Source organism: Muscardinus avellanarius (genome assembly GCF_963383645.1).
Source record: "Muscardinus avellanarius genome assembly, chromosome: 21".
Taxonomy (NCBI): Eukaryota; Metazoa; Chordata; class Mammalia; order Rodentia; family Gliridae; genus Muscardinus; species Muscardinus avellanarius.
In genome coordinates, this window is record NC_137807.1 from 24,748,273 (window position 1) to 24,774,472 (window position 26,200).

The following is a 26,200-nucleotide window of genomic DNA, read 5'->3' on the forward strand; positions in this document are numbered from 1 at the left end:
GGGTAGGGGGCACAGGTAGACCGCCGTGGGTAGTCTGCTCACCTCTGGAACCAAAGTCAAGTTAACTTTCTTTTTAACCAAAGCATCTAATTGAAGCTAAAAATTATAAACAGGACTAGAAAACACATCTGAATTGGAAGTGAAAGCCTATCTGGACAGAGGCCAGGTGGGAAGCCGGGGCCTGCTCACCGGGGGGAAGGAGCGCAGGACCTTGACGCCGTACTGCGCTGTGAGGGGGTGCGGCGGGTACATGCTGGAGAAGTAGGAGAGGCCCGTGGGCGGGTCTGCGGGGGCCCAGCACAGCACGTGGCTCAGCTCTGGCGCGTCGGCATCGATGGTGTGCCAGGTGACGAGGAACTGGGGACAGAGGGACGGGTGGCGACAGTTCCTGGGGCCTCTCTGGAAATGTGCAGTCCATGACCCGCACCGCAAGGACGGCCCCAAAAGCAATGTCTGTGGACTATTTACAACACTGTGAAAATGTTTCGGATACATTATAATTTTTTTTGGCAGTACTGGGGATAGAACCGAGGGGCATTCAACCTCTGAGTTACACCCCCTGCCCTATTTTTTATTCTTTATTTGAAAACAGGGTCTCACTGAGTTGCAGAGAGCCTCACTAAGTAGCCGAGGCTGTCCGCGAACCGCGATCCTCCTGTCTCAGCCTCCCGAGTGCTGGGATTACAAGTGTGTGCCTCACGCCCAGCACTATTAAATTTTTTGTGATGTCAACGTGGCCAAAACAAGGAGCTAGACATACTGATACCACCAAGGTTAGCGGGTCAGTAGTTTCCAGGCATCTCTGGATGCAGTTTAGAGCCAGGCGGGTGTCCGGGCTACGGTACCTTGATTGCTTCAGGGACATCACTAACGGCTCCTGGGTCCAGCCGGACAAGACGTGTCACTTCGCTCCCGATGGCTTCTGTGTTCTTGAACCTGCGGTGCACAGGGGGGAAGGGTCTCAGCATGAGGGGAGCCAGGGGACGTGATGGGAGGGACCAGATCATAAACGTTCCACACTACCAATAGTAACAGTCTAAACACGAGTCCTTAAAACAGCACCAATGGTCAACTACAGAGCAATCCAGAATTGTCCTGAATGGGAAGCCTACACTCACTGAAAGTCATCTTAAAAGTCCTGGCCTCAGAGCCACGCTTCCCCCTTCCAGCCCATGGCCTCCTGCCCCGGCCTCCGCAGAGCCCGCCCATGGCCAGGGTCTCACTTCAGAGCTGCAGGCACAAGACCGCTGGCAGGTGCCACCGCCCTGGGACATGTGAGGGGCTCTTCACGAACACGGTGCTTTGAAGCCATGCCAGAGCCCCAGCAAGGAGGCAAGTCTAGGCCTCTGGTGCACCAAGGGCTGGGGGCACCCGGCGGATCTGATGGCAGCCTCTGCTGGACACTTAGGGGCCAGCTGCAGCTGTGTCTCCTGAGGAGCCTGAGCCGACAGAAGATGCAGGAACAACGCGGGCCCTCCTGCCCCGGGCTGGGCTTGCAGCCTGCCTCTGGGGGAGCGGAAGCCTCTGTGCACCAGCTGTAGTGGCAGCCCGTGTGGGAGTCTGACAACACCCCAAGGGTAGCTCTGCAGCTCTGTGCACAGAGACTGGGTGGGCGTCTTGACCCCGGCGGCATCAACCCCGCTGGGGCCGTGCGCTGGCCCACCTGGCTGGCAGCTGCACGGCCAGGTGGGGAGAGATGCTCCAGGCCAGGTTAACATTGTCCTTCCACTGCTTCTCGCTCAGGCTGATGTACTTGGACCTCCAGTTGGCCACGCTGTTCTCTCCAGCCTGGTCCAGCTCCAGCTCAGGGGCCGACAGGGGGTTGTACCAGGTGATTAGACGCTCGATCTCGGTGGCCTGGAGACACGAGACACGTGCTGACATCCTCTGCGGGTGCCCCCCCATGCTGCAGGCCGATGTCCCCCTGCAGGTGACCCCCAGTGCTGCAGGCCGATGTCCCCCTGCAGGTGCCCCCCCACTGCAGGTCGATGTCCCCCTACAGGTGCCCCCCCTGTGCTGCAGGCCGATGTCCCCCTGCAGAAGCCCCCCCATGCTGCAGGCCGATGTCCCCCTGCAGGTCCCCCCCCAAAACAGGCCGATGTCCCCCTGCAGGTGCCCCCCCACCCCATGCACCCACAGCCTCACCAGCAGGGACAGCAGCAGCGTCCTGCGCTTCATGTAGTACTTGTGCAGCTGGGAGCCCCGGTTGGTCTTCTTAGACATGCCTGGGGACGAGAGGCACAGGTGTCGGCAGCCCTCGAGGTCCCTGCCCCCAGAGGAAGCCTCCCACGGTGCTCGCTCGTCCTGCCGTTGGCCCGAGGGTGGGATGTGCAGGCACACCTCCCAGACCTGACTTCTTAGAGATGGTCGACATGCCACTGGACAGGGGGTAGGTGTTGATCCAGCCTTGTGCGGCCTGCTGTCGAGAGCCCACGGTTATGTCCAGGTTGCTGCGGGTGTCTTGGTTGTCTGTGGATAAACACGAATGATTCTGGGGTTGAGAGGCTCAGGAAGAGCCACTACAGAGAAGGTGGGTTCTCACCAGAGGCAGGGGTGGGCAGACCAGGCCCTGACTGTGGGGGAAGCGGATGGTGGAGCACTTTTCCAAAGCACCCCGCTAGACAGCGAGCTCTCCAAACACTGGGAGAGATGAAAAGCTTTCTAAAATTTATTGTGTGCCTGATGACATTTTAAAAAGAATAAGACAGGCCGGGCATTGTGGTGCATGCCTGTAATGCCAGTACTTGGGAGGCAGAGACAAGAGAATCAAAGGTCCAAGGCCAGCCCAGCAACTTAAGAGAGACCCTGTTTCAAAAATAAAATGGCTGGAGCCGGGCGTGGTGGCGCACACTTGTAATCCCCATGGATGGGAGTTGGAGACAGGAGGATCGCACAGGTTTGAAGCCAGCCGCGCTGGCTTAAGAGACCCTGTTTCCAAATAAAAAGTATAAAATCGGTCTGGGAGTGTAGCCCAGAGTAGAAGGGCTTCCAGGAACCACAGTACTACCCCCCCCCAAAAAAAAATAATAAAATAAAATGGCTGGAGCCAGGTGTGGTGGCACACGCATGTAATCCCAGCATTTGGGAGGCTGAGACAGGAGGATGCGGTTTATGGACAGCCTCAGCTACTTAGTAAGACCCTTTGCAACTCAGCGAGACCCTATTTCAAAATAAAGAATAAAAAATAGGGCTGGAGCCGGGCGTGGTGGCTCACGCTTGTAATCCCCTCGCTTGGGAGGTAGAGACAGGAGGATCATGCAGGTTCGAAGCCAGCCTCCCTGGCTTAAGAGACCCTGTTTCCAAATAGTATAATATAGGTCTGGGAGTGTAGCCCAGAGGTAGAAGGGTTTCCAGGAACCCCAGTACCACCAAAATAAATAAATAAAATAGGGGGTGTAGCTTGGAGGTAGAATGCCCCTGGGTTCCATCCCCAGTACCGCACAATAAATCCCCCCCAGCTCCTCTCAATTGTGTCATTGGAAGTAACTGAAGCAGTTGGGGGAGGCCCCCATGCCCGCCTTGCATCCGGCTGGGCTGGAGAGCAGCAGGCAGGCATGGCCCATGATGCGCGGCAGGGCGACCCCTGCCAGTCCCTTTGCAATGCGGCCACACTGGAGGGCGCGTCTACCTGGGGGCACAAGCTGGCTGGCAGTCAGGTACTTCTTATCTGAGAACATGGCGGTCCAGAATCTAATCATGATGCTTATGTCTTCACGCAGCCTCTTCTCTCCTTGAGTAGGGAACTTCGGGGGACAACTTAAAACAACCACAAGAGGACATGGTTGAGTGTCTGGACTTAGGGACTAGCGGCCAGTCAGAGTGCAGCGAGGCGAGGTCAGCGGTCCGTCCTGGAAGAGGCAAGCCTGCAGCTGGCCAGGGGCACTGCCGACCCCCACGGCGAGGCAGGTGGCTTTAAGAGCCCTCTCCTGCCCCCTCCGCAAGTCCACAGCGTCCAGCTGGGTGAGGAGCCAGTAGCAGCTCATGGCCACTGAGCCGTCCATCTGTCCACAAGGACCAAAGCAGTAGTGTGCGCAGGATCACGCAACGACCGCTCACATCAACAGCAGAGGTAAGTGGCGCGCCCTTAACCTCACGCCCATCCTCACTTGGGATGGGGTCTGTGTTGCCTAAGCGGTCTCTCTCTCCCGTGCTCAAGTGAGGCCCCTGCCTCAGCCTCCTGCGCAGCAAGGGCAACACAACACACGGATCGCCTCATCCTATCAAACTTCATCTCTCAAATCAGCTAAGACCAGGGAAAATCGGCACACGCCTCACTGGGAGGCTGCTTAGTGTATACGTCCCACACAGCGCAGGCGCAGGGCCGAGGAGGCTCCAGTCCAGCGGCATCGGGGCCTCATGCGCTGCCCTTGTGGGGCACTGAGTGGGGCCCGTGGGGCACCTGGGGAGTGCGCACCTGAAGTAGTCAAAGGCGGTCGAGTAGATCTTCTCCCGGAGCACGTTGCGGATGGTTGCGTTTGGCACCACATCGGCGTGCAGCAGCGCCAGCCCCAGGGTCAGCAGTCTGTGAGAGAGGCCCAGGGCTGGTCAGAGGGGACAGTGGCCTCCCTCTGGCAGACAGTGCCACCCTGGCTCAGGGCACGGCTCTGTACAGCAGAGCCTGGACTGGTGCTTAGCCTGGAGATGACAGACCTCAGATTTCTTTTATCTGGGAGTGTTTTGTTTTGTGGTGTTGGGATCAAATCCAGGGCCTCAACTCTGCTAGGCAAATGCTCTGCCACTGAGCTATACCTCCAGCCTGAGAAAAGTATTTTTTTTCTTTGTGCGTTTATTTTGGTACTGGAGGTGGAACCCAGGGGGTTTTCTACCTCTGGGCGACACTCCCAGACCTATTTTATACTATATTTGTAAACAGGGTCTCACTAAGTTTAGCTGACGCTGGCCTTGAACCAGTGCGATCCTACTGTCTCAGCCTCCCAAGCATTGGGATTACAAGCATGCGCTACCACGCCCAGCTTTGAGAAAAGTATTAAAAAACAAAACAAAAGGGCCGGGCGTAGTGGCGCATGCTTGTAATCCCAGCATTCCGGAGGCTGAGACTGGAGGATCGCGGTTCGCAGACAGCCTCAACTACTTAGTGAGGCCCTCCACAACTGAGACCCTGACTCAAAGAATAAAAAATAGGGCAGGGGGTGTAGTTCAGAGGTTGATTGCCCCTGGGTTCCATTCCCATACCTGCAAAATAAAAACAAAAAACAAATAAAAAAACCCCTTTTACTTAGCCAGGCGTGGTGGTGTATCCTTGTAATCCCAGCATTCGGGAGGCCGAGACTGGAGGATCCTGGTTCATGGACAGCCTCAGCTATTTAGTGAGGCCCTCCACAGCTTAGTGAGACTTCTGTTTCAAAATAAAGAATAAAAAAATAGGGCAGTGCCGGGCGTGGTGGCGCACGCTTGTAATCCCCGCGCTTGGGAGGCAGAGACAGGAGGATCGTGCAGGTTTAAAGCCAACTGCGTGCGCTGGCTTAGGAGACCCTGTTTCCAAATAAAAATGTAAAAATAGGTCTGGGAGTGTAGCCCGGAGGTAGAAGGGCTTCCAGGAACCCCAGTACCACCACCACCAAAAAAAAAAAAAAAAAGGGTTGAATGTCCCTGGGTTCCATAAACAAAAACAAAAACACTTACTTTTACTTTGGCTGGAGTAAGAGTGAATGGCCTGTGTGTTATTCTGCCTAGGCTTAAAACTTTAGTCTCAAACTATCTACGAGCTGATCTCCTAGGTACAGCGAAGAGCAACACCATAAATTAAAAAAAAAAAAAAAAGATTTTCCAGGCACTAGGCTCTGTGTCCAGTGATCAGAGGGAAGGGGAGGCACTGTGGCAGCGCCAGGGATCTTATATTCAGGGTAGGCGAGAGAGGTCGGTCCCCTGGTGGCAAGACAGATTTCCATAGAGTAAAAAGGCACAAAAGCCACACAAGAGGGGGATGTAGTCCAGTGGGGGCTTCCCAGAGGGCAGACCCTGGCTGTGCAGAGCCTGAAGGCCCAGCAGTAAGTTGGCCCGAGGAGCAGCGTCTCTGTGTAGGAGTAGGGAGCCGGAGTGCAGGAGCGAAGTGGAGATGCCGAGGGTGTGGGAACATTCGGGCTGGGCACAGGAGGAGGGCAGAGCGGGCTGTAGGAGTAGGGAGCCGGAGTTCTGGGGAAGCGGCAGGAGCGAAGTGGAGATGCCGAGGGTGTGGGAACATTCGGGCTGGGCGCAGGAGGGCAGAGCGGGCTGAGGCCCCCACGGAGGGCTACCTACGCTGGTGAGAGGTGCAGGTGCCGCCCTGCCCCTAGACCGAGCCTCGGAGGGCAGCCTGTGTGTGGGAGCTGCCATGAGGCCAGGTGGCGACTGGTCTGAGAGTGGTGAGGGAAGTGGGGCTGTGGACTGGGGGAAGCGGGGCGAAGTGGCACCAGGAGCAGGACCTGCCCTGCCCTGCCCTGGGCGGCCATGGGCCTGGGCCCGGGGAACAGGGCCCACTGGAGGAGCCGGGCAGGTGCTCCTGCGCCCTTAGACAGTGCGAGACTCCTCATGCCGCAGAGCGCCAGGGGCCAACGCACGCCCCAGGACCCCGCACACCTCAATGCTTCACACGACACACGCACCCGTGTGCCCTTGACAGGCCCCGTGCCTGCCTGCAGGAGGTGGGCACTCACTTGGAGGTGGGCACTCACTTGAAGCGGGGCCCGATGGCCGCCACGTGCCGGTTCATGCTGCCGCGGGCCCCGCCGATGTGCAGGGACATGGAGCGCTGCAGCAGGCTGGAGAAGATCTCCACCTGGTCGGAGCTGCAGTACTTGGCGATCTCGAACCGCTGCGCCAGGAACTGCATGGGAGAAAGAAAGAGCTGGCCTGTGCCCAACTGCCCCAAGGCAGAGGGGTGGGCACAGCAGAGCCTGGGGCAGGCACGCACATCGATCCAGATGTAATGGGGGGTCACTTCGGGGGGACAGGGTCTGGGCTGACTCGCTTCTGATGCTGCCAGCGGATCCGCTTCCTTCGTCTCAGCAGAAAACAGGCCGAACTTCTGCTCCACCGTCATGTGCCAGGCCCCCGCCATCTCCCGCATGAACTGCAGGCGCAGAACGGGTGTCAGCTCTGCTGGGCAGCACAGCTGGGGCTACCATCCCATTTTTTTTTTTTTTTTTTTGGTAGCCCTTCTTCCTCCGGGCTACACTCCCAGATCTATTTTATATTTTTGAAACAGGGTCTCTTACGCCAGCGCGGCTGGCTTCGAACCTGCGCGATCCTCCCGTCTCCGCCTCCCAAGCGTGGGGATTACAAGCGTGCGCCACCACGCCCGGCTACCATCCCATTTTTAAGTTATGAAAAGAATATATGCCCACTGAATACATTTAGAAATCAAGGGAAGCCAGGTTTGGTGGCGCACACTTGTAATCCCAGCATTCGGGAGGCTGAGACTAGAGGATCGCAGTTCACGGACATCTTCACTTACTTAGTGAGGTCCTCTGCAACTTAGCGAGACCCTGTTTCAAAATAAAGAAAAAAATAGGGAAGGGGGTGTAGCTTGGAGGTTGAATGCCCCTGGGTTCCATCCCCAGACCCCCCCCCCAAAAAAAAATCAAGGGAAGTATGAAGAAAAAAAAGAACAAAGCTGGGCTTGTGGCGCACGCTTGGAATCCCAGCACTTGGGAGGCTGAGACAGGAAAATCTGGTTTGCGGACAGCCTCAGCTGCTTAGGGAGGCCCTTTGCAACTCAGTGAGACCCTGTTTCAAGATAAAGAATAAAAACTAGGGCTGGGGGAGTAACTCAGAGGTAGAATGCCCCTGGGTTCCATCCCTAGTAACACACACACACACACACACACACACACACACACACACACACACACACACACACGGCTAGAAATGTAGCTCAGAAGTACAATACCTCTGGGTTCAATCCTCAGTACAAACAAGCAGATAAGTAAGCAAGAGTGAGTCCAGATGAATCGCCAAGGTTGCTCCAGCAAACTTACAGTCCTCCTGCTTAGCCTCCCAGGTGGTAAAGTGCTCCTGGGTCTAATCCCTAGCACACCCGCCCATTTACCCCCCACAAAATTAAATCAACAAGGAAAAAAAAAAACATGCCAAATTCCTTGTTACCCTCTTACTAAAACTGGTGCCTTTTCTTGTAACAAACTAGAAAAGTTATTAGGATCTTTTTTTTGTGTGTGGTACTGGGAATGGAACCCCGGGGCATTCTACCTCTCAGCTACATCCCCAGCCCGAATTTTTATTCTTTATTTTGAAACAGAGTCTCACTAAGTTGTGAAGGGCCTCACTAAGTAGCTGATGCTGCCCAAGAACTGTGATCCCCCAGTCTCAGCCTCCCAAACGTTGGGATCAGAAGTGTGCACCACCCATACCTTTGAAAAATAAAATCTTTGAAAAATAAAATTGCTCTTAGGTGTCTGTCTAAACTCCTAAACTGCCAAGGGGAAGGTCTGAGCAAGGGTGAACAGGGAGAGCCCACCTCTGACCACGACGGGTCCACGGCTGCCAGGGGCACAATGCCTTCAGGCTCTGAGCACCAAGGAAGTTCCATGTTCAGATCTGGGTCTCACCCAAGATATTTTATTATGTGCATGCAAATATTCTCAACACTGAAAAAAATCTGAAATCTGAAGCATTTCTGGCCCCATGCATTTCAGATAAGTGAACTCCACCTAGTAACCCTGCCTGCAGGCCTGTGCAGCAGCAATTCCAGAAACACAGAAGCAGGGAAAGGCAGCGGATTCCAAAGCTGGCAGGCCAAGAAAAACATTCCTGTGGGTAGGTGCAGCTGTTCCTGGAGCCCACAGGTATTTAGCAGAGATTTCCAGGTTCAGGAGAGAAATGGCTCCCCTTACCGAAGTTTTGAGAAATATTGGCTCTGTAAGCATTGTGATTGTTTTTCCCCCCCAGAACTGGGGATAGAACCCAGGGGCATTCTACCTCCAAGCCACATCCTCCGCCCTAGTTTTTATTCTTTATTTTGAAACACGGTCTCACTGAGTTGCGGAGGGCCTAAGTGGCTGAGGCTGTCCGTGAACTGCGATCCTCCAGTCTCAGCCTCTTGAATGCTGGGATTAAAAGCATGCACCACCATGACCCGGCTTTTATTCTTTATTTTGAAACAGGGTTTCACTGAGTTGTGGAGGGCCTCACTAAGTAGCGGAGGCTGGCTTTGAACCCGCCATTCTCCCGTCTCAGCCTCCCGAGTAGTGGGATTACAAGTGTGCGCCACCACGCCTGGCTTGGCATCATGCTGTTAACATATACTGTGTCCCAGAGTGGTGTCGTCAGGCATGAATGAATCAGCAGGGCGACCCAGGCTCGAACGTGAGGGGCTTTCCCAGGCCTCCGCACCACCTTGGCAGAGCTAGGCGGCCTCCTTCCATGTCTTACCACAACCACCCTCAGAGGGGGCCAGCTGGCATCTTACCGGCACCTCCACGCCATTCTTGCCAGCCAGCAGCCACTCCCAGCAGGCCAGGGCAGTCTCCATGCCGTGTTCATTGAACATCCGAAGGGGGCCCCAGCACAGATGGTGGAGGAGTTGCGGGTCACAGTCTGGAACCAGAAACACTTCACTCAGTCCCCAAGCCATACCCCCCAAGCCCTATTTTTTTTTTTTTTTTTTTTTTGTGGTACTGAGGATGGAACCCAGAGGCATTCTATTTTTGAGCTATATCCCCAGCCCTATTTTTTTTTATCCTTTATTTTGAAACAGGGTCTGAGTTGCAAAGGGCCTCACTAAGTATCTGTCCACAAACCGTGATCCTCCTGTCTCAAACTCCCAAATGCTGGGATTACAAGTATGTGCCACCACATCTGGCTACAGCCCTATTTTTATTTTGAAACAGGCTTCTAAGTTGCAGAGGGTCTCACTAAGTAGCTGAGGCTGGCCCCAAATGAACCTGTTATCCTCCTGTCTCAGTCTCCCAAGTACTAGGATTATAAGCATGCACCACCACGCCTGGCTCTGATTTTTACTTCTTATTTGGAAACAAAGCCTCACTAGGTTGATGAGGGTCTCACTATTTGCTGAGGCTGTCCTCGAACCTGCGAGCTGCCTTTCTCGGCTTCCCAAGCACTTGGATTACAGGCGTTTGCCACCACGCCCGGCAGGATTCCAATATTAAGTCAAGCACTCAGAAACAGACTCAGAACTGCGTGGTGCTCCGGGGTTACCTTCACTGCTAATGAGCATCGCGGTCAGCTTGAACATGGCCTGCGTGTAATGCTGGGGATCACTGTGGTCCAGAGCGGTGTTCAGATCCTGGACCATCATTTTGTTCAGGTTAGACATCTGGCCTGTGGCGCCTGAGAATCGAATCATTCCATACACCTGCAAGAAGCAGCCCATCAACAGGCTGGCCTGTGGGCCTGCCCCGGCGGCCACCTGCCCACGGCACAAGGACCTAGCTAGTGCCCCACTGTACCAACCAGTGCTCAGTTCAGGGTCCTACAACCGCTCCCTGCGTTCTCGTTTCTGGGCTGAGGATCATGCCCAGGGCCTCACACTCACTGACCCACACCCGCACCAGCCTTTTCTTTTTGTCCGCCGGAGCTTGCCATCCTGCCTTAGCCTCCTTGCCCACTGCCACCAGGGAACTCAAGTGCCGCGATCGATCGGAGGCTGCCCTGGCTCAGGGTAGAGCAGCAGCACTGGAGTGGCAAGCCACAACGCTCATGCTGCGGAGCCTCCCGTTCAGACCAGACCACTGGTGAACTTTCCGAGTAGCCAGGATGCACGCAACAGTGTCACTAGCTGGAGTTTTGTGGGTGGGGACACAGAGTGCTGGCAGGGCTGGCATCCGCTGTGGCACGTGAAAGCCCACAGGCGTGGTTCCCGACCCTGCTCTACCTCTGAGATAATCTCAGTTGCCTTGGTTTCTTTATCTGTAAAATGGGAATCACAGTACGCACATCTCAGCAGGGCGAGGAGAATACGCGGCACTCAACACATTTGCTGCCATTTAAATAAACAGCCAAAAAAAATGCCTGGTGTGGCCGGAGCCCGTGCACACGCAGTGCGCCGGTGTCAAGTGACAGGCAAGGACACAGCCGAGAGGTACCTCGCCTGCATAGCGGTTGCGCAAGTTCAGGGACGCCATGAAGTTGGAGTAGTCCTTCTTCACGCAGGCCGGGCGCTCCGTTAGCTGAGCTGCCTGCAAAGAAGGACAGTTACTGCAGACTACCAACCGCCATCCCTTCACCTGTGTGCCACGGCTGAGGTCAAGTTCAGATCCAGGAGCTACTGAAAATCTTCAGCTCTGGTTACTTTTTTTGGGGGGGGGTGCTGAGGATTAAACCCAGGGGCATTCTACCCTCTGAGCTCCACCCCCAGCCCTGTTTTATTTATTTCTTATTTGGAAACAGGGTCTCACTAGGCTGCCGAGTGCCTTGCTAAGCTGCCAGCCTGGCTCTGAACCTGCAATCCTACTGTCTCAGCCTCCCAAGTAACTTGGGATTACAAGTGTGCACCACCATGCCCGGCTAATTCTAGTAACTTAATTTTAAACTTTGGATTTTTTTTTTTTTGTAGTACTACTGGGACTGGAACCCAGGGACATTCTACCTCCAAGCTACACCCTCAGTCCTCCCTTCCTTTCTTTCTTTGTACTGGGGGTGGAAACCCAGGGGCTTTTCTACCTCCAGGCTATACTCCCGGACCTATTTTATACTTTATTTGGAAACAGGGTCTCACTAAGTTGCTGAGAGCTTCACTAAGTAGCTGAGGCTGGCTTTGAGCCCATGTAATCCTTCTGTCTCAGCCTCCCAAGTGCTGGGATTACAAGCATGAGCCACCATGCCTGGCTATTTATGTTTTTGTGTGGTACTGGGGATGGAATCCAGAGACATTTGACCTCCGAGCTACATCCTCTGCCCAATTTTTTATTCTTTATTTTGAAACATGTCCGCGAACCACGATCCTCTGGTTTCAGCCTCCCAAATGCTGGGATTACAAGCGTGCGCCACCACGGCTGGCTTCCTGCCCAGCTTTTTATTCTTTATTTTTTTATTTTTTATTTTTGGTGGTACTGGGGTTTCTGGAAGCCCTTCTACCTCCGGGCTACACTCCCAGACCTATTTTTACATTTTTATTTGGAAACAGGGTCTCCTAAGCCAGCTCGTGCAGCTGGCTTCGAACCTGCGTGATCCTCCTGTCTCCGCCTCCCAAGCACGGGGATTACAAGCGTGCGCCACCACGCCCGGCCTTTTATTCTTTATTTTGAAACAGGGTCTCACTGAGTTGCATAGGACCTCACTAATTAGTTGGGGCTGTCCACGAACCTTGATCCTCCTGTCTCAGCCTCCAAAATGCTGGGATTACAAGTGTGCACCACCACACCCGCCTAAACCATAACTCTTGAGAATCCTATGGGAAATTTTTTTTTTTTTTTTTGAGGTACTGGGGACTGAACCCAGTTGCATATCTACCTACAAGCTATACCCCTAGCCCTATTTTTTATTCTTTATTTTATTTTTATATTTTTGTGGGTCTGAGGATGGAACCCAGGGGCACTCAACCTCCAAGCTACACCCCATGCCCTATTTTTTATTCTTTATTTTGAAACCGGGTCTCACTAAGTCGTAGAGGGCCTAAGTAGCTGAGTCTGGCTGTGAACTTGCGATACTCCTGTCTCAGCCTCCCAAGTACTGGGATTACAGGTGTGTGCCACCATGCTTGACTTTTTAAAATTTTTGATGTGCGAACTTTTTCTGGAAAGTAATTTGTATTACAGATTTATAAATGTGACTAGAAGCTAGGCATGGTGGCTTATGCTTGTAATTCCATACCTGGACGGCTGAGACAGGAGGATCTGGGTTCTTGGTTAGCCTCACCTACTTAGTGAGGCCCTGGTTCAAAATAAGGGCTGACAGCGTAGCTCAGATGTAGAATGCCTGGGTCAATCCCCATTTGCACACACACACACACACGCGCATGCGCACACACACGTACGCATACACAAAGTGCCCGGAAACCCAATGCAGGTGGTGGTGCTGGGAGCTGAGTCACCAGGCCTTCGCACCCCCATGGGTGCCTCGCTCCACAGCCTCCCCCAGTGCTGGCTGGTGGCCTTGCTGGCTTCCCTTCCTGACTAGGGCTGCGGGCTCTACAGTTCCTGCTTGGCCAGGTGCACTGAAGTCTACAACATGCCTTTCAAAGGTCAGCCTTTCACTGTAGTGACATTTACCAGATTAGTGAGCCCATCCTTTCCTGAAATACAAATACTTTCAGGAAAGAAAATCTCTCCACTGTTACAAGTTGAGAAGGATTGATTTGGGGAGAAAGAGAGTCAGAAGAAAATATAAATTATGAGAAAAACCAAAATACAAGCAGGAACAAAATTATATGGTTCTTTGTATAACATTACTAAACTGGCTTATTTTTAGAAACTCACATCAAGTGCCTCACAGACTGTGATGGCGCTGGCCGTGCTCACGCCTGGCTCGTGCTGACCGGCAGTGAGACCTCGGGACACTACTTCCGGCTCTGAGTAGCAGCGCAAGAAGGTCCACAGAGCCCAGCAGCACCTGGCCAAGGGGCAGGCTGAACCCTATTTTATTTTTTATTCTGAAATATGGTCTCACTAAGTTGCCGGGGCATTGCTAAATTGCTGAGGCTGCCCTTGAACCTGTGATTTTCCCAAGAACTTTAGGTGTGTGCCACCATACCTAGTTCTTAGGACCTTAAGTATAACCAGTAATTGAATGCACAAGTATCCTTTTCTGTTTAGCATAAAAGAGGGGAAAACCTGACTTTAATTTCTGAGGATGAAGATTAAAATTTTTTAGGGAAAACAGATTTCTCACAAGTCAGCTGACCAGCACCTAAGAAAGGATGACCTTGTGCGTTAACACTGGTGGGTAAGCTTCAGCGCTGGCCCCTGCGCTCTGGGTGGTGGGGGCCAGGCGGGTGCGGAGCCTGCCCATCAAGAGCAGGAAGGCCTGCACTGTTGGCTGCACAAGGCTGAGCACCTGTTTGCAGAGGCTTGTGTCTTTTTGGATTTTTTTTTGGTACTGAGGATTGAACCCAGGGGCATTCTACCTCCAAGCTATACTCCTGGCCCATTTGTTTACTTTTTAATTTTAAAACAGGGTCCCTAAATTGCTGAGGCTGGTCTTGAACCTAAATTCCTGTCTCAACTTCCCAAGCACTGGGATTATGTCTTTAGAGAGCGCCTTGCTGAAGTGAGGCTGCCTGCAGCCCCATGGAGGCCAGAGAGCATTCAGCCTGCACAGCTCCTCCCTCCCCCTGGGCCTCTGCCCTGCTGCTGGGTGCTCAGTCCTGCAACCCCCCCACGCGTCCCACACCTGACTCTGAGAGTCAGAGTTAAGGGGCACTCGTGGCGCACAGCCAGGCTCCAGGTCCAGATGAGCCAACTGAGTGCTGAGGCCGGCAGGTGCAGGGCGCCGAGACAGTGCTGCTGGCCTGTAGAGCTGCCTGTTCTGATCCTAAATCAACTCTTAGCTCTGATTTGACTCAGAAAGCGTATTTGTGAACCCGCTGCCCTCTAAATTAAACTCGAGCAGAACGAGATGAGGCTGATGCACATGTGCATAGAACAGAGCCTGAGAAGTGGAGGACTATCGGGAGCTCCCATGAGTGTTCCAGATAAACATGAATGTGTCTAAGAGCTCAGGTCCTTTTAACTGTGGACGCTCTAAGCAGAATCTGATCTCATTAACCACTAAGCTCGGATCTCCATTAGTCTGTAGACCCAACACATGCACACTCGGAAAGGCCTGCGTAACAGCACCCTCTCCTCTGGACCCAGGTCTCGCCAGTCCCCATCTGTGAACTGAGGGCACGCGCACCACGCACAGGGCCACGACGCGTGCGGCCTCCCCAAGACGCTGCTCCCTGGCGAGGGCACTGCTCCGCAGAAGCTGGCGCATACCCCGAGCGTTGTGTTCTGCTTGTTGTAGCCAGCAAAGTGAAGGATGCTCTCAGTGGCCATGGCCAGCCCAGTGTGCTGGGACAGTCCTGAAACCCAGTTCTGATGCTTGTTCAGATATTCCTGAAAAAGGGAGAAAATATGCTGTTTTAGTTAAGGGGAAAATCAAAACTTTATGAGTAAGGTGTGGGGTAGCAAAGCAAGCACCGGGCTTCGAAGCTAGGTCCGCCCCTCACTAGCCGTGGCCGTCGGCCCACTCTGACTAGCTACTGCTCATCCACAAGTGGGGATGAGGCCGACACCCGGAGCTGTCCAGGGAGAAGCCAACCTGAGCGCTGGGTCTCCCACTTCCTTCTCAGGTCAGGCCCACCGGAGAAAATGCCGAGGAAACCAGAGCGGCCTCTCTCTTGACCCTTAAAATAGGCCACTGAAACCTTCCAGCATTGAAAGGCCTCCCTCTCTTTAGGCCTCGGAGCCAAGGCTCTTTGCTTTTACATGGAATTCAGACATTACCCCAATACCAGCAGTTTAAGAAACGACCGCGGCCAGAGGAATTCGGTTCGCCAGGATCCAATGCAGGGTGGCTTGGCTACTGGGCCTGGCTTTGCTCAGGTGGCCTGTGGTCTGCCCCAAAAGGGGTCCTTCTGGTCCCGCCCCCCACTCAATACTTGCTGCTCAACCCCTCTGTGGAGGAGAAACTTCAGGCCGCCTTAGGCACGACGCACCGGCACCTGCACGGTGGGCACCACACAGCCCCCGCGGGCTGCTCTGCCCTCCGGGGCCCACTGAGCAGCACTGTGGGCTCGCCTCGCCTTGGGACGCGTGCCTGCACTCCTCACTAGCTCCGGCTCCCCGATCCCGCCGGTGGTATTTTCTCATCTTTGACCCTTTTAAGGCAACGCTTCCCTCTGCCATACTGTGGCGTGTTTGCTCTGTCGCCGTGACTGTCTCTGGAATGCCAGCTCATGTCTCCGCCATCCACGATGTCAAGCTAGGGCTTCTGTCTGACATGCTCCTGTGCACCTCCCCACGCAGCACGGGCTTTACTGGGATGAGTCCCTGGCTGCCTCCGCTCTCCAGCTTCCACGGGGCCTGTGCTGAGCCCAGGCGCTCGCAGTGTGTTCAGCTCTCCGAGGCGCTGGCCCGCTGGCGAGCTCCCTGCCCTCCAGCCGGTGCCACTCATCCCGCAGGCTGGCCCAGGTCCGAGGGACCGGCACCGCCCGGGGTTTGTCTGCGTCGTCACCTGCTTCCTCCAGCAAGCCGACCCACACGGTGCTCCTACACAGCAGCCGAGTACTGCTGTTCTCAGGCTCAGACTGATGCTTTGGTCTGTTTATTCACACTAATGCCATTGGCTTCTGACTTCTCTGCCGTGTAAGTCCTCTGGCTGCCTCAAAGGTGCTCACCAAGACTACCTTTTGTTTTCTTCTTGCAATAGGAGACTGAACCTTGGACCTCACACCCACCAGGCAAACACTCTGCCCCTGAGCCATATCCTCAACTTTCTTCTTATTTTTCTTTTTTTATAGTGCTGGGGATGGAGCCCAGGGGCATTCTACCTCTGGGCTACACCCCCAGCCCTATTTTTTATGCTTTATTTGGAAACAGGGTCTCACTGAGTTGCAGAGGGCCTCACTATGTAGCTGAGACTGTCCATGAACTGCAATCCTCCTGTCTCAGCCTCCCAAATGCTGGGATTATAAGCGTGTGCCACCATGCCCAGCTCCAGCCTAATTTTTTATTTATTTTGAAACAGGGTCTCACTAAGTTGTGGAGGGCCTCACGAAGTAGCTGAGGCTGGCTGAGAACCCGGATCCTCCTGCCTCAGCCCCCCAAGTACTGGGATTATAAGGCTGCACCACCAGGCCTGGCTGCCCTTACTTTTTATTTTGAGACAGGGTCCTGTCAAGTTGCCATGCTGACCAAGACCCTGCGACCCTCCCACCTCAGCTTCCTGAGTAGCTTAGCTGGGATTATAGGCCACATGCAGGCTGGCGATCGCCTCTGATGGCTTTGGACCATACCTGCAGATGGGACTTGGTGACTGTAGGTGCCCACTTCATGGCCTCCTGCAAGATCATCCCACAGCGTGCAGCAAAGTCCTTCACGATGCTCTGCAAGGGGGTGAGACGGCTTTTCAACAACCTCAAATCAGCGCACCAGGACTGCTGCAGCGACTCTCATACGCTGAGCGGTGTCTCCCCACGCCCCCAGAGGCCCAGGCCTCAGTACCCCAGATGGGACTATACTTGGAGCCAGGTTTACTTTTTTCTTGCAGTACTGGGGATGGAACCCAGGGGCATTTAACCTTCGAGTTCCACCCTCAGCCCTATTTTTTATTCTTTATTTTGAAACAGGGTCTCACTAAGTTGCAGAGGGCCTCATGAAGTGGCTGTGGCTGGCTGCGAACCTGGATCCTCCTGTCTCAGCCTCCTGAATGCTGGGATTACAAGCGTGCCCACCACGCCTGGCTTGGAGACAGGGTTTTAAAGAAGCTTAAGTCAAATGAAAAGGCCATTAGGGTGAGCCCTAATCCAGTGTGGCCAGCATCCTCAGAAGTCTGGACCTAGAGAAACGGCAGGCCGTGCCCAGAGGAAGGCCGTGTGGGATGGCGCCGCTGCCGCAGCTAGGAGAGCGACCTCCAGAGTCACCGTGCTGCAAGTCTCGCTTAGATGCTGAGGCTGGCCTCAAACCTGTGATCCTCCTATCTCAGCCTCCCAAGTGCTGGGATTATAGGTGTGGGCCACCTAACCCGGCTGAAAATCACATTTGCTCAATGCAGATTTGAGACAGTATGAACCAACTGATAGCTGGAAACCTCTTTGGCAGCTAAAGCAAGAACACAGCCAAGTCAGTGTGGGGAGTGCTGAGTGTGGGCGTGGGTGGCAGCAGGCTGGGGCAGGTCGGCTGCCCTCTCTGCAGTGGGAACCTGGCGCTGCTTAGCACCCGAGCTGGGACCAGGACCCAGCTTTTTGTGTGTGTGTGTGTGTGTGTGTGTGTGTGGTACTGGGGATGGAACCCAGGGTCCTTCTATACTCCCAGACCCATTTTATATATTTATTTGCAAATAGGGTCTCACTGAGGTGCAGAGGGCCTCGCTAAGTAGCTGAGGTTGGCTGTGAACCTGTGATCCTCCCATCTCAGCCTCCCAAGTACTGGGATGACAAGCGTGCCCACCACGCATAGTGAGGCCCCGGCTCGTTTAACTGCTGGGCTTGAGGGCGTGGTGGACTCCAGGGGGCTGAGGTTCAGGTGCAGCCTACCTCCCGGGCTTCGCACGTGTCAGGGACCGTGATCCGATAGGGGGCGTCGGGGATGTCGTAGTAAGGCTGGTCCTTGTGAATATCCTGCAGGCACAGCAAGGCTCCCCTCCAATCCGTCTCCCTGGGAGCCACAGCCCCCCCCCAGGTGTCTATCAGTGATGGGCTGCCAAGCACACTGCAGTTCACTGGGCAACACCCACAGATTCGCCACTTGCAGCATAAAGCAGGCCAGGCACGTCTCGCAGGGACACACAACACAGAAGGCCGGCGGGCGGACACTCACGGCGCTCAGCGAGAGCGACAGAGTCTGCAGGATGTCCAGCATCGTCTTCAGCACAGTCCCGCTCCAGAGCAAGTGGGGGAACCTGCACAAGAAGAGGCTCTCTGGGCCCTGCCCTGGGGCCAGCGCCACCTGTCCCTGCCCAGCACGAGCCTCCACCTGTTGCCCGCCACTCAAGCGGGCATGGAACCAGTCGTCCCCAGGGAGGTGGGAGAGCCTGATCAGAAACGCTTCCCGGGCCCTGCCAGTCTCTCATTGGGCCTCCAGCCCTGAGGCCAGCTGGTTATGTTAGCCAGCCCCTTCCAAAGCAGCTTTCCTAGTTTTCAACCAAGGTTCCCCAATATCTCTCGCCTCATGGCACAAAGAACAGATGATGCTATCTATGTGCCCCCCTGGGGTAGCAAGGCAGCTGCCTGCTCCAGAAAGTGACAGCCCGGGTATGACGGTGGAGGCTGGAGGAGCACCACCTTGGTGCAGCCAACTCCCCGCCGGCTCACCAGGCCTTGCCTTAGATGCTCGCCACACATGTGCTAGCTAGACTTGCTCTCATGGCCGCCTGCTGGCTCCTGACCCGCCCTGAGATGCCACAGCTTCTTGGACCAGCCATGTGGCTTCTGAAGTGGGTCGAGAACTCCCAATAGTCTTGGGGAGCCGCAGGAAGGCTCAACGCGGTGTTCACTGCCTCTGACCTCCAGCTTCAGAAAGGCTGGCTACACCCATTTTGAGGGTTCCCATCAATTAATGGACAACGCCCCAGGAGGCTCTGCTCTGGCTCGGATGAGAAACCTGTGAAATGCCGACTCTACCTGGGGCCCTGGGCCCTGGACTGGTGGGTGGTGGGTCTTGCAGGGTGGGATTCAGAGGCACAGGGACTTGTACGTGCGCACCACGGTGTTAGTGGGAGGGGAACTCACTTATCCACCAGGCCAGACAGGTACTTGTCAGCCACCCGCCGTATCCTCTTGTGGATGTGGTTGAAGTTGACCAGCAGAAACTGGGCATGCCGCTCCAGCTCCTCCTCGTTCTCCTTCGTCTTAGCCTAGAGCCAAAAGAAACAGGTGTGACAGCGGCCGTGCTCCGGGGCGCGCGCACGCTGCCGGGCTTACTTTGTCTGCCATCATGTTCAGGAAGGCGTCGAACACTTTGTCGGCGACGGCAACCACACACTGCATCATCCCTGAAACGAGGGCGTTCCGCAGGTCAGGAGCAGCCGGAGGGGCCGACCCTGGCTGCTTCCCAGCGGCTCCTTTTGAAATGGCTTCAGATGCAAGTAATTGCTAAGCTCCCATCCGCCCTTCGCCAGCTTCCTGGAGAGTAACATCTATTACTACCCAGGTGCGCTTGTCAGACTGAGAAGAGCATTACTAACGTGCTGCTACCTACACTGCACCTGTAGCTGCACTTCCGTTCTCTTCTTCATGTCCCTCTTCTTTTGCTTTTATGGTACCTGGGATTGAATCTAGGAGCATCCTATCTCTGATCTACACCCCAGCCCTATTTTATTTTCTTCCTGAAACGTGGTATCACTAGGTTACTGAGAGCCTCACTACTCGCACAGGCTGTTCTCGAACCTCCAGTCCTCCTGCCTCGGCCTCCCCAGTACTGGGATGACAGGCAGGTGGCACCACACCTGGCTTCATCTCTTTTCTGTTCTGGGATCCAATCCTGAAGCATCTCCTGGTCTCTTCTACCCTGTGTTGATCCCTAAGTCTCTCCTTGAATCTCATGACCTCGACACTCTTGCGGATGCAGGCTGTTTTGCCATTGTTTGGTAAGGATGTGGGGACATCACGTCTTACTGTGTTGTATCAGGGGTCTGGCTATGTCCACCTTGGGTCACCTGGTCTGAGTGGCTATTTTCCCCTTTCCACTCTGCTCTTTAGAGGTGAATCACCAAACTTAGGCTTGGAGCCACGGTGTAAATGTCAACCGAGGAGCATGTGCAAATGAGAGTTAAAAACGGAAAAATATTTGGAAAAAGATACTTTGTGTGTGGTACTGGGATGGAACCCAGAGGCTTTCTACTTCTGAGCTACATCCCCAGCCCTATTTTTTTCTATTACTTATTTGTTGATTTATTTATTTTTATTTTTTGGTGGTATTGGGGGTGGAACCCAGGGGGGCTTTCTACCTCTGGGCTATCCTCCCACACCTATTTTGTATTTTATTTGGAAACAGGGTCTCACTTAGTTGCTGAGAGCTTCACTAAGTAGCTGAGGCTGGTTCCGAACCTGTGGGATCCTCCTGTCTCAGCTTCCCAAGCATGGGGATCACAAGCGTGCACCACCACGCCTGACTTAATTTTTCTCTCTTTTGAAACAGGGTCTTGCTAAGTTGCCAAGGCTGGTCTTAAACCTGCGATCCTCCTGTCTCAGCCTCCCTGCACGCTGGATTACAAGCATGTGCCACCACACCCAGCTTCTTGGACATTTTATATTAAACTCTGCTTTTATAGAGTATTATTATGAATTCATGCTTTTCATAAACTTGTTTCAAATAAGCAGAAAAATAAAAATATTGTGTTTACATTCGAACTGTGATAATGTGCCCACTGAGCCCCTTTAATTGGTTCTTTGGCTCTCTCACACTGCTCCTGATACTGGAAATGCACGACTGCTCTCTGGCAACAGCAGAGTGCTTGAGGTTCACGACCGTCAGATGGATAGTTTTAGCAGAGAACAGTATTAGGAACCCAAATCTGAGGCTAAAGCACACCTTGACACAGACATAGGTTCCTTCTGGACTCTCCTGCAACACTGGCAGAACCAGAAAGATGTATTCTTTAAGGTTACATATTTTATGCTGATATTTCCAATGTTGTTTACAATTTTATAAAAAGATTTTTTCCGTGTGGGCAGAAAAATAGGAAGTATTATCCCTTTTCAGCCTAATAAAGCTCAATTCATCAGGAGAGTACCGTAACAGTCAGCTTACCAGACTTGTCTTTCTGAATAGCTTTATCCTCAAAGTAGCAGAACATCACCTGGAAGCGATCGGGATCTGCTGAGCGCAGGACCCTAACAAGGAGAACAGGTGTAAACAGATTTCGAAAACCCAGGCCCTCCACATCAGATATGGGAATGCTCCCTGCCGCTTAAAAGGATATGTGCCAACTTGGACTTTCTGGAGGGTGATGTATATTATCCATCAGAACACCTCCCTATTGTTTAACCCAGCAGCGTGACCACTAGCCAGACATCCTTTCTGGGTATGTGTGTGGAACTGGGGATTGAGCCCAGGGGCAGTCTTCCTCTGAGCTATACCCCTCATCCCATTGTACTATTTCATTTTGAAATGGGGTCTCACTAAGTTGCGGAGGACCTAAGCTGATGAGGCTGGCTGTGAACCTGCGATCCTCCTGTCTCAGCCTCCCAAGTGCTGAGATTATAAGCATGCACCACCATGCCTGGTTTCCTATTTTTATTTTTATTTTCTGGTGGTATTGGGGTTCCTGGAAGCCCTTCTACCTCTGGACTACACTCCCAGACCTATTTTATACTTTATTTGGAAACAGGGTCTCTTAAGCCAGCAAGGCTGGCTTCGAACCTGCATGATCGTCCTGTCTCCGTCCATCTCCCAAGCATGGGGATTACAAGCGTGCGCCACCACCCCTGGCTCCTATTTTATTTTGAGACAGGGTCTCACTAGGTTGGTGAGAGTCTCACTACTTGCTGAGGCTGGCCTTGAATCTGACTGTCTCAGGCTCCCAAGTACTGAGATTACAGGAATGTGCCGCCATGCCTGGCATGCTTATTTCTTGTTTTGAAACAGGGTCTGAGTTGCTGAGGTTTGCCATAAATCTATGATCTCCTGTCTCCCCAGCACTGGGATTACAAGTGTGTGCCACCATCCCAGCAATATTTTTTTTTTTGCTCAATTTTTTCTTCTTCTTTTTTTTTTTTTTTTAATTAGTTTATTTTTTAAATTGGTGCATTGTAGTCATATATCAATCACATTGGAGTACAAGACTTGAGAGGATATACAAGCACACATCATCCAATTAGCCCTCCTCCAGCCCCCGTCCCATTCCCTCCCCCTCCCTCCATCCCACACTTCTTTGGTGATTTACTTTGATACATTTGTTTATGTACCTCCTGCATTTTAAAGAGGCTCCGTCCTCCAGTATTACATACCCTCTGATTGGTCACATTAGTTGCTTCACTATAGGGCCCTTTCTATAGCTCAACCTCTTCCTGTTGCCCTTTTCCTCCTAGTTATTGCTGATTAAGAGAAGTGTCTGATTTATATTTTCTGCGATATTTCTCTGTGCATGCTGCGTTGCAAATACCAATCCCACTCTTGATGGTCCCAGTAGTGGCCTGGCTACTCAGTGGATTGAACCAGACCTCGCTGGCTCACGCAGCGGCCTTGCCTCATGGGAGGACCCAGTTCTGGTCTCGCTGGCCCCTGAACTGGTCAAACCCCTAAGCTGGCTTTGGTCCCGACCTTGGAGGCCGCAGGAGTGAACTTGCCTCACGCCAGGCTCCGATGCTGGCCATTGGCCCCTGCACCGGTCTAACCCCTTGGCAGGATTCCAATCCCGGCCTCGGAGGCCCCAACACTGGTAATGCCTCACGGCAGGCTCCGATGCCGGCCTCACTGGCCCCAGCAGCGGCCTAACCCCTCGGCAAGCTCTTATCCTGGCCTCGGAGGCCCCAGTACCGGCCTTGCCTCACGGTAGGCTCCGATGCTGGCCTCGCTGGCCCCAGCACCGGCCTAACCCCTCGGCAGGCTCTTATCCTGGCCTCGAGGCCCCAGTACCGGCCTTGCCTCAAGGCAGGCTCCGATGCTGGCCTCGCTGGCCCCAGCACCGGCCTAACCCCTCAGCAGGCTCTTATCCTGGCCTCAGAGGCCCCAGTACCGACCTTGCCTCAAGGCAGGCTCCGATGCCGGCCTCACTGGCCCCAGCACTGGCCTAACCCCTCGGCAGGCTCTTATCCTGGCCTCGGAGGCCCCAGTACCGGCCTTGCCTCACGGCAGGCTCCGATGCCGGCCTCGCTGGCCCCAGCAGCGGCCTAACCCCTCGGCAGGCTCCGATCCCGGCCTCGGAGGCCCCAGCACTGGTCATGCCTCAAGGCAGGCTCCGATGCCGGCCTCGCTGGCCCCAGCACCGGCCTAACCCCTTGGCAGGCTCTTATCCTGGCCTCGGAGGCCCCAGTACAGGCCTTGCCTCACGGCAGGCTCCGATGCCGGCCTCGCTGGCCCCAGCACCGGCCTAACCCCTCGGCAGGCTCTTATCCTGGCCTCGAAGGCCCCAGTACCGGCCTTGCCTCACGGCAGGCTCCGATGCTGGCCTCGCTGGCCCCAGCACCGGCCTAACCCCTCGGCATGCTCCGATCCCGGCCTCGGAGGCCCCAGCACTGGTCATGCCTCACGGCAGGCTCCGCTGCCGGCCTCGTTGGCCCCAGCACCGGCCTAACCTCTCGGCAAGCTCTTATCCTGGCCTCGGAGGCCCCAGTACCGGCCTTGCCTCACGGTAGGCTCCGATGCCGGCCTCGCTGGCCCCAGCACCGGCCTAACCCCTCGGCAGGCTCTTAACCTGGCCTCGAGGCCCCAGTACCGGCCTTGCCTCAAGGAAGGCTCCGATGCCGGCCTCGCTGGCCCCAGTACCGGCCTTGCCTCACGGCAGGCTCCGATGCCGGCCTCGCTGGCCCCAGCACCGGCCTAACCCCTCGGCATGCTCCGATCCCGGCCTCGGAGGCCCCAGCACTGGTCATGCCTCACGGCAGGCTCCGCTGCCGGCCTCGTTGGCCCCAGCACCGGCCTAACCTCTCGGCAAGCTCTTATCCTGGCCTCAGAGGCCCCAGTACCGGCCTTGCCTCACGGTAGGCTCCGATGCCGGCCTCGCTGGCCCCAGCACCGGCCTAACCCCTTGGCAGGCTCTTAACCTGGCCTCGAGGCCCCAGTACCGGCCTTGCCTCAAGGCAGGCTCCGATGCCGGCCTCGCTGGCCCGAGCACCGGCCTAACCCCTCAGCAGGCTCTTATCCTGGCCTCAGAGGCCCCAGTACCGGCCTTGCCTCACGGCAGGCTCCGATGCCGGCCTCACTGGCCCCAGCAGCGGCCTAACCCCTCGGCAGGCTCCGATCCCGGTCTCAGAGGCCCCAGTACCGGCCTTGCCTCAAGGCAGGCTCCGATGCCGCCCTCGTTGGCCCCAGCACCGGCCTAACCCCTCGGCAGGCTCTTGTCCTGGCCTCGGAGGCCCCAGTACCGGCCTTGCCTCACGGCAGGCTCCGATGCCGGCCTCGCTGGCCCCAGCACCGGCCTAACCCCTCGGCAGGCTCCGATCCCGGCCTCGGAGGCCCCAGCACTGGTCATGCCTCAAGGCAGGCTCTGATGCCGGCCTCGCTGGCCCCAGCACCGGCCTAACCCCTTGGCAGGCTCTTATCCTGGCCTCGGAGGCCCCAGTACTGGCCTTGCCTCACGGTAGGCTCCGATACCGGCCTCGCTGGCCCCAGCACCGGCCTAACCCCTCGGCAGGCTCTTAACCTGGCCTCGAGGCCTCAGTACCGGCCTTGCCTCAAGGCAGGCTCCGATGCCGGCCTCGTTGGCCCCAGCACCGGCCTAACCCCTCGGCAGGCTCTTGTCCTGGCCTCGGAGGCCCCAGTACCGGCCTTGCCTCACGGCAGGCTCCGATGCCGACCTCGCTGGCCCCAGCAGCGGCCTAACCCCTCGGCAGGCTCCGATCCCGGCCTCGGAGGCCCCAGCACTGGTCATGCCTCACGGCAGGCTCCGCTGCCGGCCTCGTTGGCCCCAGCACCGGCCTAAACCCTCGGCAAGCTCTTATCCTGGCCTCGGAGGCCCCAGTACCGACCTTGCCTCACGGCAGGCTCCGATGCCGGCCTCGCTGGCCCCAGCAGCGGCCTAACCCCTCGGCAGGCTCCGATCCCGGCCTCGGAGGCCCCAGCACTGGTCATGCCTCAAGGCAGGCTCCGATGCCGGCCTCGCTGGCCCCAGCACCGGCCTAACCCCTCAGCAGGCTCTTATCCTGGCCTCGGAGGCCCCAGTACCGGCCTTGCCTCACGGCAGGCTCCGATGCCGGCCTCACTGGCCCCAGCAGCGGCCTAACCCCTCGGCAGGCTCCGATCCCGGCCTCAGAGGCCCCAGTACCGGCCTTGCCTCAAGGCAGGCTCCGATGCCGGCCTCGCTGGCCCCAGCAGCGGCCTAACCCCTCGGCAGGCTCCGATCCCGGCCTCGGAGGCCCCAGCACTGGTCATGCCTCAAGGCAGGCTCCGATGCCGGCCTCGCTGGCCCCAGCACCGGCCTAACCCCTCGGCAGGCTCTTGTCTTGGTCTCGGAGGCCCCAGTACCGGCCTTGCCTCAAGGCAGGCTCCGATGCCGGCCTCGCTGGCCCCAGCACTGGCCTAACCCCTCGGCAGGCTCCGATCCTGGCCTCGGAGGCCCCAGCACTGGTCATGCCTCAAGGCAGGCTCCGATGCCAGCCTCGCTGTCCCCAGCACCGGCCTAACCCCTCAGCAGGCTCTTATCCTGGCCTCGGAGGCCCCAGCACCGGCCTAACCCCTCGGCAGGCTCTTATCCTGGCCTCGGAGGCCCAAGTACCGGCCTTGCCTCAAGGCAGGCTCCGATGCCGGCCTCTCTGGCCCCAGCACCAGCCTAACCCCTCGGCATGCTCCGATCCCGGCCTCGGAGGCCCCAGCACTGGTCATGCCTCACGGCAGGCTCTGCTGCCGGCCTCGTTGGCCCCAACACCGGCCTAACCCCTCGGCAAGCTCTTATCCTGGCCTCGGAGGCCCCAGTACCGGCCTTGCCT

General features: G+C 55.7%; 1 protein-coding gene across 2 annotated transcripts in view; it reads right to left on the bottom strand.

Annotated features, from left to right (window-relative positions):
* The window catches only part of PI4KA (phosphatidylinositol 4-kinase alpha), a gene marked incomplete at both ends in the record, with an annotated part of 118,268 nt that overhangs the window by 8,099 nt on the left and 83,969 nt on the right, over positions 1–26,200 (bottom strand). The window contains 19 exons of one of the 2 annotated variants that reach the window (XM_080717628.1): positions 190–357; positions 846–936; positions 1,664–1,857; positions 2,146–2,225; positions 2,350–2,469; positions 3,629–3,756; positions 4,415–4,522; positions 6,672–6,823; positions 6,911–7,069; positions 9,425–9,552; positions 10,174–10,330; positions 11,061–11,153; positions 14,892–15,011; positions 16,913–17,002; positions 18,152–18,235; positions 18,435–18,516; positions 19,346–19,470; positions 19,538–19,608; positions 21,366–21,448. In XM_080717628.1, coding sequence (XP_080573754.1) covers positions 190–357; positions 846–936; positions 1,664–1,857; positions 2,146–2,225; positions 2,350–2,469; positions 3,629–3,756; positions 4,415–4,522; positions 6,672–6,823; positions 6,911–7,069; positions 9,425–9,552; positions 10,174–10,330; positions 11,061–11,153; positions 14,892–15,011; positions 16,913–17,002; positions 18,152–18,235; positions 18,435–18,516; positions 19,346–19,470; positions 19,538–19,608; positions 21,366–21,448 — 2,233 coding nt within the window. The remainder of the gene's footprint in view (positions 1–189; positions 358–845; positions 937–1,663; positions 1,858–2,145; positions 2,226–2,349; positions 2,470–3,628; positions 3,757–4,414; positions 4,523–6,671; positions 6,824–6,910; positions 7,070–9,424; positions 9,553–10,173; positions 10,331–11,060; positions 11,154–14,891; positions 15,012–16,912; positions 17,003–18,151; positions 18,236–18,434; positions 18,517–19,345; positions 19,471–19,537; positions 19,609–21,365; positions 21,449–26,200) is intronic. The other variant, XM_080717629.1, reaches the window with a different exon arrangement.